This window comes from Tauraco erythrolophus, chromosome 6, assembly GCF_009769465.1.
Source record: "Tauraco erythrolophus isolate bTauEry1 chromosome 6, bTauEry1.pri, whole genome shotgun sequence".
NCBI lineage: Eukaryota > Metazoa > Chordata > Aves > Musophagiformes > Musophagidae > Tauraco > Tauraco erythrolophus.
Genome location: NC_141470.1, coordinates 53,319,986 through 53,334,414, shown reverse-complemented (window position 1 = coordinate 53,334,414; position 14,429 = coordinate 53,319,986). Strand labels below are relative to the sequence as shown.

The following is a 14,429-nucleotide window of genomic DNA, read 5'->3' as shown; positions in this document are numbered from 1 at the left end:
CATGCTTGTTTCAAAGCAAATCTTGGTAGAGCTGGAGCATGAGAAGGAAGACTTTTTTCAGATGACTCTGCAGAACAGGTGATTTGAAATTCTTACTGCCATCTGCAGACTCCAGATATCCCTGCAGTACTCTTGCTACTTGTGCTGCACTGTTTGAAAGCAGGAGAAGACAAGCCCACATATAGCATTTTTGATCCTGATGCAGTTTGTTGCTTAATTCAGTCTCAACCCATTATGCAGAAGTACTGAAAAAAATTCTAATGAAATTGAGTCTTTCTGCCAAAAGGATGATGGATTTCCTGCACCAGCTCTATACTTTGATAATTTTACAAGGCTGTGTCACTCTGGCTTGATAGGATTTAAGACTAACCACAAAGTATTCTGTCCTCAGAAGATTTATCTTTCCATCCTAAAAGAACACTTTAATTTTCTCCAGTATCTCAGCAGTTGTAACTAAATAATGAATTGGAGAAAAAAGAACTGTCTCTAATTGTATTAGAAAAAAAGACAGATAGATAATAGAAATATACATTTGTTATTTTAACAAGCAGCTGCTATTTATCCCCTTTGACTAATACACTTCATTTAGTATTCCATAAATCACTGATTTGAAAGTATTGCTCTTCAGTTAACACTATGAAGTAAGGCTACGGTACTGATATCTTTAAACAGTGTTAAGAAGTGAAACAACTTGCAGAAAAAGAACTGCAGTTTAATTCAGGCTGTGGGGGCTGTGTGCTTGTAACTGGCTCTCTTTCCTGTGAAATGGAACCAGAAGCTTCAGTCCCAGACCCCAGATGCCTACATTCCCAAAATTCCTCTTGACCTTGTACTAGTAAGCTTTCTTCTTCAAAGTTCAATCTTACATCCTAGCACAGGAAAGGTGAAAATGCTGAAATTCTCTTCATGTGCTCCATTAACTGTGTGGATGAAAAGGATCCTAAGCAAAATTAATGGCGATCCTAAGCTCGACTAATTACTGATAGACAAGGTTCACCTCACTAGCATTACATCCACTGCAGATTCTTACAAATAGCTGGAACAGGATGCGAAAAGCCAAAGAAACAAGCAGACACATGAATGCTTTATTAAGGGTTATATTCTATTGTTACTCTACTATTCCTCCAGCTCTTTTGTTTTCTTAAGTTAGTTTTACAGAAGCTTTTGCAGAATTAATGTATCACAAATACTTACATTTGATGCTGGTCAACCTACTTTTGGGCACTGAACAATCTACAGCTGCTGAAAATAAGAAAAAATGTGAGTGATTAAATATTTACTCAGTATTTGTGATGGCCAGAAAAAAGTAGCAATAAAATAACACAGCACAAAGACTAATTTAATCAGAACACAACAACTCTTCACTTTAAAAACATACTAGTTACTGTGTATTTAAAGTATTAGATTGATATTAATATAACCAGAGAATTTTTGAGAAAAGATGTTGAAGTATAACATATGTTTGAAGGACGAATTATCACTTAAAGGGAGATTGCTTACAAAAGGTTTCTATACATTTTGTGCTGATGGCATTTAACTGCACACCAGAGGATACTGAGCATGTTACAGGGTAGACAGCAGTATATTTGTGAGCATGGACTCCGGCAGAATCCAAAGACTCAGTATATCTCTCTTTAAAGCAGACATTAAGGATAAGAAGGGATGATGAAGAGAATCAGCAGAACCATCTCCAACCCTATTTCTGAAAGTAACTAGAAAAAAAGCATATAAAGTTTCAGGAGGCATTCAAATAACGTTTATTTCATAACTCTCGTAAAACTTTCACACATTTAATTTAAATACTTAGGACATCCTGCCAAGTCACAGCATTAATATGTCTAGGACCGAGACCCCCCCATGACAAGTTTATGCCATGAAGAATGAAAATAGGCTGTGAACTGTAAACAACATTAACAACTATCTACAGACTTTTCTTAGCTCTGTGCAAGATAGTAATTTTTAAACACAGTAATTCATGCTCCTTATTATGAACTTAAAAAAATAACTTTGGCTGTAATACAGTTTGTTTGCAACTATAGCACTGACAAGAGGATATTGTAAATTCATAGTGGAGTAACTACACATTTCTAAATCTCAAAAAAGTTTTGGTCAGGAACTCACCATAATTAAGAAACATCTAAACGAGTACAAGTTTAATAGGCTCCAGATGTCATACTTGTCTTTTGATAAACACAAGTACCTTCTAACATTAAAATACATGCAAAAAACCCATACATTTTTAATGCCAAATAATACGTTAGTAACATGATTTTCTCATTTGCAAACACACAGGACAATTTTCCAAGTCCTTAAAACTCATTAATACCATTGACTGCAATATGAACAAAAGATAATGAACATTTTTGAATTAATAATAAAAAAAAGACAGTGGTCTGAGTTTAACTGGAAGTGTTCTGCCTTCATTCCTAAAATAAATTCTGTATGTTTGCTATAGTGACTATGTCCATGATTTTCAGTTCAGCATATTATTTCAGAATTCATTATTTCATCAAAAGCAGAATGAAGCTAACACAGCATAAAATGCCCTAAAATAAAGGTAGTATCTTTGGTAATGCTTAAGGAAAAGGTTTCCATACAAAACTTCCAATCTCAATAATACAAAAATATTATTAAGTAGCAGCTGTATCTTCTTACTGACATCAGTTTGAGTAAGACACAGGAAGAAAATTACACTTCCTACAATCCAACTCCATCCCTCTTGATACGAGCCTACTCTAAGACAATGAGCTAAATCTGAGGGCAGAAAGTTCATGCACATATGCATATTTTTACCTTTGGCAGAAAGGATTCTGTTATAATGAAACACCATGTGATCTCTGATCAGGTATTGGTTAGTTAGACTTCGAGAGGAGTCAATGCAGAAAGCTGTAAGATTAAAATATATTTCAACAATATAAAGGCAGGCACAAGAATACTAAAATTTCAAACAGTTATTAACTGCAATTCAAAGTCACAAACTTTAAATTACCTTGTGCTTAACTCCTTTACTCAATGGCAGTCATTTTTCTTTACCAGTTACTATCATGTGAAATCAGTCTGTCTGCCCCCGCCCCAACCCACTGAGCCACTAACTCCATAAATAGCCACAGAAGTGGCTAAGTCGGACTATGAAAACATCATCATGGAAACTTCCTGTTTCTCCCTTCTATGCTCTTTTGAAAAAAGTGTCTGAGGAGGCAGTATCGCACAGAAACATATACTAGCTCATGTGTTCTACTGACTGTAAAGGAATGTGTTTAACTTCAAGGGTTCTTTAAAGCAGTAACTAAATATATATTCCAGGTAATATAGACGCGACACCTTTGTATATTTAGTTACCTTGCTAACTAATTGTAGCTAGCAGTACAGCCAAGGCAAAACTTAGTCCTCAAAAGTACTTTCAGTAATGCATACTAAATGTAAGCAATAATAAACTTCACTGCTTAAGCTCAATGCAAAGGTTTTAATTATAAAAACATTTTAATCATAAAAATCAACAAATCCACATAAAAGGAACCATGTCAACCTTTCAATGAAAGCACATAAGTTACTTACCATTACTCTTATTACTTAAGTGTCCTTTAAATGGACTTGCTGGACCACATCTGGGAATGACAACAGCTGGGTATTCACTTGCTTTAAAAAAACATCAAGCAAAAACCAAAAGTTAGGAAAAAAAAAAGAAAATGTGTATTTTTACAGACAAGACAAAGGAGAGAATCTTCTCCAAAGAACTCAGGAATGGCCATAGTGGACATTTTTCATAGAGAAAAAAATAAATCTTATTTAAATGTTGTATTACTAATGAAATACAACAGCATAGTTAAGTAACTTATCTAAACACCAAGATACGATGGTAGAGCTTTCACTGGTTCAGGGAGTTAACCAGCAGAACAGACCATTAGATCACTTCAGTCTGAACTCCACCTTGGTCATTAAACTGCACAGAGATATGACCACAGTTTTGTACCTATGCTAACTTCCAGATTGTTTTAAAGTTCTACTGATTAGTCATTTGACAAAATGATAAAATTCAATGTGAAAAATATTCTGTATATAGACAAAGATTGTGGTTAGTATTATACTAAAATGCAAGTTTAATAGATTGAAAGAAGTGAATTATGAAAAATCGTCCTATCTATGAGAACACACTATTTAAAAACTCTGGTGTGCCTTTCAATCTTCTGGCCGTTTGATAGAGTAGGAACTCTATAGACAAGTGTAGATGCCGACAAAACTTAAACAACCAGTTGTTCTGAGAAATGAAGGAATGTGAATTCAAAGCTTTGCATCTCCTCCTTGAAAATAATGCTGTACTATCAGGCTCACAACCATTGCCTGTTACGCAATCTACGATTTAAAAATTTGCACCTGAATTAAGAATCTGCAACACTTTTAGAACAAATTTTAACAGGAGATACACTATTACTACAAATACTAGTGTATATAAAGTATTCCTCTGAGGCCTCCAAGACCCTGCTTAAAACGAAAAGCAAAATAAAAAAAAGATTTCTTTAACAGAATAAATATACCACACTCATTTAACACCAACTCTAAAACCGTATAGCCAATTTCTAGAAATTTATTACTACTATCAAGGTCCATATGGTCTTCCCATTCCCACCCTGCTTCTCACCTGTCAGTTCAAGAGTCTGCAACTGACGCGTAAGCATTTCCTAGCAATGGGAGGCACTACTGCCCTGGGGCAGAAACTCCACTGCTCTACACTTACTGGTCATCTCCAGCTTTCCAGTCTTAAGCCAGACTTAGATGAGGTTAGGCCAGGTTAGATGAGGCTTTGGGCAACCTGGTGTAGTGGAGGATTTCTCTGCCCACAGCAGGGGGGTTGGAACTAGATGATCTTTAAGGTCCCTTCCAACCCAAACCATTCTATGATTCTATGATGGGATGAAGAAGCCTGGACCTACCCAAGATGAACAGGAATCTCTTCTCAGTGGCCTTCAGCTGGGTCAAAGAAGGCAGACATAACTACAAACTGACTGGAGGGTGCAAGAAGCCATGCTGAAAGCCATGCCACACGTGTTAAGAGCCCCTTAATCCCACCTCTCCTGGCTGCTTACCTCCTGCATGCACAACACCTGCCTTTCCAGGCGGTTGGTTTTTTCCATTTCCCACTGCTATAGAATGACCGTTAGAGTACTATTGCAATTATGTATGTAGTTACTATATTCTATAGCTCTATTTTAAGTGTAACAGCATGTTGCACAAGATGGTTGACATGGTGTCTGACAATTAGTAGAGATCGCAGCAAAACAAATCATTCCTTTAACAATGTTTTAATGTCATTTCCCCAAAGGCTTTATAAAAAAACATATTGTACTAAATCTCAAGTGATTAGGAATAGTTTAGGAAGCAAAAAAAAAAGTATCTTAAGAAAATAAATAAAATGAAAACAATTAGCACATATGGAAATTTGCACAGTGTTTTCTTGGGCACCTGTTGTGAAATGACACTGAATCTGGATTAATAAACTCAATCCCCACTCTTATGAAGTACAATAAATATCAAGGCAACTTTTAATTAGTATAAGGATTTCACACTTAGAAAAACCAGCCTTTAGACAGTATGAGTTTCTGCAGCTTTACAGTACTAGAGGCAGTGTCTACGATTACTGTGCTCTCACTACTCTTTGCTGTGAAGTTGCCAGACCAGCAGTATGAAAGGGATAAGGAAAAAAAAAAAAAAGAAGAAAATGCTACTGTAGATTTTTTCAACTCTGTCCTGTAATTGTTTTATTTTTACGCCATTTTCTTTAAAGCCAAAGGACAACATTCCTGCTCATCTGTATCAATTTCAAATGGCTCATTTTAAATTCCGCTTGTGGTACAATTCTTCCTAATCTCTATTTGTGATTTCAACAGGGATTTGTGATTTCAATAGGGATTTGTGATTTCACACATAGGGACAAACAATCCTAAATTGTTTTTAAAATACTAAAATTCCAAACATACTGCAAGAAGGTATCAGCTTTCGAATTACTTTCTCCATAATGACTGCAAACCTTTCTCAATAATGGCTTGCTTTCTTGTTTAAGTATTATATGTCTCTACTGTACACTATTACATACAAGTGGTATTCACAGACTAGCTGGACATCTATCCTTCCTGAACCTCATGACTTCCCGAAGTTACTACGTTCATATGTTTAAAAAATGCAAGTCTTTGGGAGGACTTGAATGTTAGATTATAACATTTTACTAGACAAAAGGTTGTCCTAATGATAAAAAAAACACATATATACACCAGAAATCCTATTATAGCAGACACCTGAGAATCAGAAGGTTTTCATTCATAGTCGATCAAAATAACCTAAATATTCCCTTATTTTATTTATTTCAGAGATAGGATATAATTCCAGAAGGAGACACTTGATACTGTTAGATAAACGCTTACACCACCACCTCTAATTCATTTTTATGTAACAAGAATCACAGGGAGGTAAGCACGGGCATCTTAAAAGAGCAGAGACATCGTTACAGCTACAGTTGATTCTCTTCAGGGAAGCTACAAATGACTTTGCCCTGAGTTAAAGATGATCAGACACGCTCAGAAACCTGTTGCTTTTAACGTTTTCAGCTGGAAACGTGTCTGTTCAGCACGACAGGGAAACCAGATCATTTTGAAATGTTCACTCACTTTGCATCTCCAGCAGATGGCACACGGACAAACGCTGCCGAAAAGAGTACCGACTCCACTGGTTTTGTCCTTTACAATTAAACCGTTATCAAGCTTGGAAGCTGGGGGGGGGGGGGGGGAGGGGGGGCAGGAAAAAAAAAAGTCAGCTTTTCACCTCCGCCCATCCAACATCATTATTTCATATGCAAGAAAAACTGTCAGAAAGGGTCAGGAGGGAAAAACTAAGATATTTCAGTCTCCTCTCATTTCGATTATGGACATGTGGACAGCACAGAGATCGCTCCTGATCCACGGAGAAATCCCCGATTTGCAGAAGTCCCAAAGGCACTGAAAACGCACCATCATTTGTCAACAAGTCACGGTCCCACGTTCCCTGCGTTATATTCCCAGACCTCAGTTCCGCCTGCATGCTGTAACTTCTGTGCCACCGAGGAAACGTTTCAAGTCCTTGATCTAACCAGCTGGATTCGCAACCCAACTCCTGCTAATTCCCAGGTAACACCACTGCTCAGTCCTTTCACCGGTTATCTCCGAACCCCCCTAGGAAACACCTATACCATTACAATATTGACCCATTTTCCAGGAAGTGGAGGACTGTGAATAAAAGTGTTCCTGACAGCTCAGATTTTAGGACACCCTTGAAACGCCAGGGTTGCAGCCCCACCAGTACCTGGATGTGTTCAAAGCTTTCATGCCATCAACTAATGACACTTTCTTGCTGTTTAGAACATTCCTTGCCAGGCAAAAGTTTATGCTGCACAGCTTTTTTTTTTTTTTAGTATCTAGTTGGATTCTAGGGGCTCTATCCTGGCAAACCATACATTTTCTTATAGCTTCAATGAAAGAATAGAACAGTCTTCAACTTAAAAATATTTCCATAAACAGCAGAACGTGTGATGAAGACTTCCTGTGGTTCTCCCATGGTATCCCACTGTGCTTGCTCCTACTCTCTCTGACTCTCATGCCAAATAATGGGACTGAGATTTTTGTAACCTGTTCATCAACGAGAGCATTTGAGGCTTTCTCTGTGAACCACTTGTTTTCACAAAACATGTAGAAAATTTATCACAGAAAAAGGGTCAAAGACACGAATTTGGCTGAAACAATGCTCAGCGATATTGAAAACAGAAGTAAAACTTTGTTTTCGTAGATCCCAGGTTGTTTCACGTAGACATTCCATTGAAAGCATCCTTCCTACACTGAATTCAACTTATAATACCCTCCCTGTATCTTCAGTCTGAAATGCAAAACTGCTTTTTATAGTGTCAAATATTTACAATGAAGACGTACACTGCTAATGTCAGAGGAGAAACTGGAGAATTTGGTATGTGGAGGTTATCTGATGTATTTTACTGTTTCTACAAAACGACTGAAGTGAGGTAGAAAGTGTTAATGTTCAAATAATTTCACAAGTATAATTACAGGTTGTCTACTGACTTGAACAGGTATTTCTTTAGATTCAGTCTGTGTTTTCAAAGTTTTTTGTACACTAGCAGAAACTAAAAGTGAAGGCTTAGATATGTGAAGAAAATTTTAAAGGAGAATGAGACTTTCAGCAAATTACATAGTAAGCAAATATAAACCCGACAAAAAGATGGTAACTACAAAGGAAAATAATTTGAGCACCTGGAGAGCTGTGGCAGTGATGGAAGCTGTACTAGTTTAGGACTGTTAGCAGAGTGAAAGTGCATCTTGGCTACTTCGCCTCTTTTTTTCAAAACTCATGAATGCAAGCAAGAATTTTTTCAGTGAAAAGTTTTCTACTGATTGACGGTCCTTATATAATAAATTATTTGGGAGTAGGAGCACCTGTTTGAACTGGATTTAGCAGAACTGATCCCAATACTTGCAGTATTATAGCAGCTTTGGCAATATTAAGCTTCCTGACTAAACTGCACACTTCCTACTTCTTACAATAAAAAACTTTTAGTCACAAATTTAAGGACTATGTAAATGTATTTCCAGAACTGGACTGGAAACTCTTCAAGATAACTTCATTTCATTTAAGAAATTACCTTCCGAGATTTAAACCTCAGAAACTGAGACATATAATGGACTCCTATCTTTGACATACTATACGTGTAACCATGTGATCTAAACATACATTTCCTCATAGATATATAAGTGGACTGTCCACACTGAATATAAAGTCAGGATTCTCACATTGTATGTTCTCCTAAAGTACAGAGAGCAAACAAATTAAATATTTCTAAAAGTTAATTAAATCTTTTAGTTCTTTATTAATGCTTATATTTGCTTGTTGTAGGCTTTTCCTGAGAGTACATAACACTAAACAACAAAGAAGAGAAAACAATTTAAAAAAACCCTTTACAAATCTTTCCAGCTGGTATCTAAGGTAAGTAACAATTATATTATTCCAAAGAGATTTTTAAGATATTTTGTTTAAATTATCTTTTCATTTAAATGGTGTCCTATCTTTATTTCTAGTTTTACAGTCCTAAAAAGGATGGAAATTGGTGGCTTCTACTTGTTATTTTTTTTCCTAGTTGTTAGTGGATATGCAGAATTTATGGAAATTATTTTTCTACAAAGCCATTTCAGATTTAGAACATGAGTACGCCCTGGAAAGAAGCCCAGTCTTTCATTATAACATTCTCATAGCAACAATTTTAAACACAAGTATTAGACTTGTTATTTTTAAAACAAACCTGCACTTCAGACATTGCAAATTAAAAATACTGAAAAAAAATAATTCCGGTTACTCTTACCCACCAAGACTTGTTATTAAAAAGATAATCCACAAAAAATACAGAGATCTTAGATGGGATATTGGATATAGTCATCTAAATCCAGCACTACAAGCCACAAAACCTCCACTTAACTGTGTAGAGATGTATGAACACTGTATTTCCCTAAAAGCAGCTCCTAGACTTTAGCTTGGGTTCAAACAACCCTCAGTCCCAGGTGGATCTCAGGTCTCCCCAGCTGTCCCATAAAAATGTGCTTATCACTCAGCCAAGGCACCAACCCTTCTGTGTGCCGTTTTGTTGATGGCTCCAGGACTTGCATTCCCAGCTGCTAGTGGCCATCTCTCAGCTGGAAACCTAGGAAGCACCTCTGCCTATTATGGACTATAATCACAGCGTTTGCATGAGATGCGGGGATTTGATCTCCCTGAGGCCAATAGGGACACTCAACCCGAGTGGGCAAAAGCTTTGCAAAGACTTTATCTGCTGCACTAATTTATGGAGGTTTGGTGCTGTTGCCTCTCCCACCTTCCACCACTAGCTCCTTGTCTTCTTCTCCTCTTCCCTAATCCCTCAATGCTCTAAACCAAAAACAGTAAATGAGATATCTTTTTCCAAGTGGGTAATTCAGGCAACTATACGCAGAACGGGGTTTGTGCTGTGAATTTAACAGTAGTCAAGGACGCTCTATCACTGCCACCCTTGTTCTACAGACTAGTTTAGTGATTTTTTTTCAGTGGGCTTCCTGCTACGAATTCATTCTTCTAACTCTGTACACACAACAGTACAGTACAGCACAAATGCTGCACACGTGCTAAGGAGGGAACAGAAGTGGTTTAAAGAATCTCTGTGAAATCCTAAATGACTCAAGAGTAGTGATGGAAACTCCTTCAAGTATCTAATCCAACACTTCCAAAAAGGTCATATTTAAAGGAATGAAACTAGGACCTGAAATATAGGTTACTTCCTTTTTGATACTATGAGAATTTTTAAATCAAAGTATCCATTAACTCTTTATGCTACAGAAATAATTGTGTGCATGAACACAACGGAGAAGTATACAGAGTAAACACTGCTGTCTCAAAATAAACGAAGAGATTAAGCTGGTTATAAAAATCCACACTGGATTTAAACTTTATTTATTTAAATAAGAAGTAACTGATATCTGTCTTTTATATTTGCATGATGATATACTTTCATTATTAAAAAAAAGGATAATAGGATTCTCTATTAGTAGTACTACTACTAAGGCTTGCTTTCCTACTGATGTGGCTTACATCTTCCTACCATACTTCCTAAAGTCCTTTCAATCTCCGCAATTCGCAGCTTTTTCCTTACCTGCAGTCCTTCCCCCTCACTCTAACATCTCCTACTTGCTCAGCTGTGGCAGATGAGGTGCTACCGATGTTATAATTGGTCATCTGGTTTAAGCTTCTCTGGTTGCTTATCCTTGGCTGACTAGTTGCTCCTCCTCTAGTTGCATACGTGGGACCGGACACAGTACAGAATGACCTTCTCTAAAAAACATATGTTCATTTGTTAGGTTTCCTCCTAACCAGCCACTAAGACTCCTACTTCTTACTCACAGCTGGGTGAAGTTGGCTAATAGATGCAGAACTGGAAAGAGGAAAAAGCTGGCAGAGAGCAGTGACCCACCCACAGACTCCTTTAGAAGAAGAGGTTAAAACACAGCAAGTCTCCACTGCTTTTCTGCAGCATCTATGCAATCACAAGAGAACTTCAAAAATTACTTTAGATTTAGCTGGTTATTGAATGCACTGATAGTGTTCCATTTTATTTGAAAGTTACAGTGGGGCACAACACAGCACTTCATAATCACACCTGTATTTTTTTTCCTGTCCATGCAAGAGAAACTGAAGCCTCCTGGACCCATTTCTGGTTTCAGTGATAACAAAACTCCCATCAATTCTGAGAGTACAAAGTCCTAGATGTGAAGCCGGCTCTAACAGCATCACATTTAATATTTATTAAGAAACGGCAGAATTCACCAGAGGACAAAATATAGTCGTTACTTTCTAAATTTTCTGAAGCAAAACTTTATGAATAAAGCCCCAAAAAGCTGCAATATTCCAATTTTGAAATAAAGTCCTAAATGTTCCATTTGAATTTTGCAAGGGAGCATTTGTGTCAGAGGCAAAATATGATGAAAGTGATATAATATATCAGTCTCCAACATATGCGCCATATATAATCTTCTAAGCCATTAATTAGATGGGCACTATTTATACACTTACTACACTGGATTACACAAAAGCTCTTCTTTACACCCACTCCCAATGCCTACGAGTTAGGTCTCTCAGTCCTTTACAACTAATAAGCTAATAGTATTCTGCATGAATGCAAACCATTTGAACAAAGTTATAGTTCAGTAACAAGATTTAAAAACTCCTCTGATAAATTTAAAAAAACTCATGAAATAGTTGTATACAGTAGCCTTAAAGTATGTTAATTGAGTCATATTTGATGAAGTAATTATTGAAAAATGTTACAATTCTCCTAGCTACAGGCTTCACATGATCAGTAAGGGAAGTTTTGGATGCAGGTTATTGCTCTATTCATATTCCAAAAGCAGAAACAAATGGCTGCGTCTGTCAGCAGCACATTTCATGACATAAATTGCAGACAGACGCAAATGAACTTAAGTCAGTCCCATCATCATTTGCTTGTGTAGCACCTCCATAGAATTAGCAGTGGCACCAGCAGTTTGCAATTTCCTAGAAGGGTGTGCGAGGGATGCTGTTCCAGATGTGTCTGTACGCTACTTTTAAGTGATATGTGCACAACTGTCAATACTCATATCACAGTTTAGAATCTTCTGGCTTAAAAACATTACTAACCTGAGTTCTCTGGATAGTTGTGCCTGTGAAAGACAACCCAGAGTACTACACGAGCACACACTGCCACGTGCTGTTAACAACTCTCCTGTGGGAACAGTGCTATTATTCAAGGGTGATAGTACACTAGTTCACAAGCACACCCTACATGACAAATACATGTGCTGACTTTTACTGCTACAAGAAACTCAACGTTATGTGACTCCATGAACACGCATTTTGAAGGTGTTTCAATATCTAGTGTCAAACCAACCAAAAGATAAAATATATGTATATGTCTAAATGCACAGACACACTACATTTAGCTTCTTCTATACATATAGAAAAAAAAAATCTCTTTTGTTAGTACAATCTGTGCCTACAAGGAACTCCCTCCCCCAATTAGTGTTATTAGCTTCCACCCTCTCATATTTCTAACTGAAAAAATCATTAGCAAAACGCTAATTCACAACCGGCCTCACCCAGAAGGGAGAGCAGAGAAATCTTGATCCACTGTGCTTCAGAGGAAGTTGCAGGGCACAATCTGGAGCAAACAGCTAGCAGGGTTAATGACGTGAACCCTGTTTACTTTAGCACATATTTTACTTGAAGCATGCAAGAAAACTTCAGTGAAATGGGACCAATCAGGTATTTAAGTCCTATTACAAATTTAAATTATGCTTGAGTTCAAAAAACCATTTGTTCAAGTGGCAAATGAAGGAATACAGAGGAAAAAGAAAGAAGCTCACAAATCGCAGGTGTGTGTTAACACCCGTCCAGCTCCAGTCAGATTAGCGCAAGGATTTCCTGCAATGCAGAAAAAACCTAGATAGGATGGTGTTCCCTATAAATATGCAAAGCATTTTCATTTCATTTTAGAATCTTTGAAGCCTGTGCAAACTGCCTAAACCTAACAGCAGCAATGATGATGACTTCCCTATCGTTGTAACGTAACAATGACACAAATATGTGTCACTGACTGACAATAAGCATATGATTTCATTGCTGTTCAGATACGTGCCAATCACTGCCTGTGGGAATTAAATAGCCCAATGCAGAAGACTGGATTAAAAAACAAAGCTGGTTTAGAATTACAGTATGACCTCAAATAATCTGAATACTGTAAATCTGTGACTGTATTAACTGACTCCTGAAATTACAACAGTAAATAACTTGGAGATTTATACCTGGAATTAGGTAAAAAACATAAAGGATTCATTCTTCAATATTTTTATGGGGGAAAAAATCTCAGCCTTATTTGAACTTTGAAAAGACCTACATGCAAATCCTATATAGTCCAATATATTTAAAAAAAAAATTAATCAATTTTTTCTTTTTGCTCAGTATTCTCACTAGACAAAAGAGAAACCCTGATAAACAACAAGTATAAAATCTTAGTTCTTTCTTTACAATGATGGGGCCAGGTCTGAACAAGACACTTTACAAAGAGTACACTAGGACATGAAATGGGGTATCCCACCTCTTCTGTATTAACGTTCTGGATAGGCAGTGCGTGAATACAATGGTCTTATAGAGAAACTACAAATATGATGTGTTCTGCCTCTTTCATAAACTGTCTGCGAGCAATCCAATGGCTGTTCTGCCAACTTTGCTTGCTCAGGCACACAGATTTCTAGGTTAGCTCACTGTAAGGAATTAGTATCTCTGCCTGTGCTAATCCCCATTGTCTGTAAGGATTCTTCCTGTGTGTCTGTGAAGCTTGACATTTGGCCACCCGTTCACATACTGCTGACTCTGTGACAACCTCCTATGCAGACAAGCAATAGCTTCCCATGTAAAGAGACACACAGTCATTCTTTCCTACTTTAGAACTATTTTTTTTTTAACAGGAGTCATTCAAGCAAAGCTCACATCAACCTGAATGAAATTTAGATCTTGCATCCTATTTATTCTCATTTTACAGTCACCAGACAATCAGCATGCTGATTGTCTATAAAAATATTTGGAGAATAAAAAATAAGAACAGTCAGACAAAGGATACACTTGTAAAAAAATTGCCTTCGCTACATAAGAGAGCATAAAAATTGGATGCACAAGATAGTAGGTTTTGCTCTGAATTTCATATTCCTATGTCGTATTAGAATTCATGTTCAAACTCTATTTTGATATCAGGTGTCTTTTGGAGTGACATCCGTCACCATCTCCAAAGGCTGGAACTGACACCGAGATGCAACATGAAAGCACAATGTCATCTCAGAGAACGTAACCTT

The 14,429-nt window shown here is 37.0% G+C and overlaps 1 protein-coding gene across 1 annotated transcript in view; it reads right to left on the bottom strand.

The window, feature by feature from the left end:
* The window catches only part of SPATA7 (spermatogenesis associated 7), a 45,720-nt gene that overhangs the window by 29,992 nt on the left and 1,299 nt on the right, over window positions 1-14,429 (bottom strand). Inside the window, exons 2-4 of the mRNA XM_086613622.1 lie at window positions 3,556-3,636; window positions 2,794-2,886; window positions 1,195-1,242 (exon numbers count right to left, since the gene is read on the bottom strand). Coding sequence (XP_086469748.1) covers window positions 1,195-1,242; window positions 2,794-2,886; window positions 3,556-3,636 — 222 coding nt within the window. The remainder of the gene's footprint in view (window positions 1-1,194; window positions 1,243-2,793; window positions 2,887-3,555; window positions 3,637-14,429) is intronic.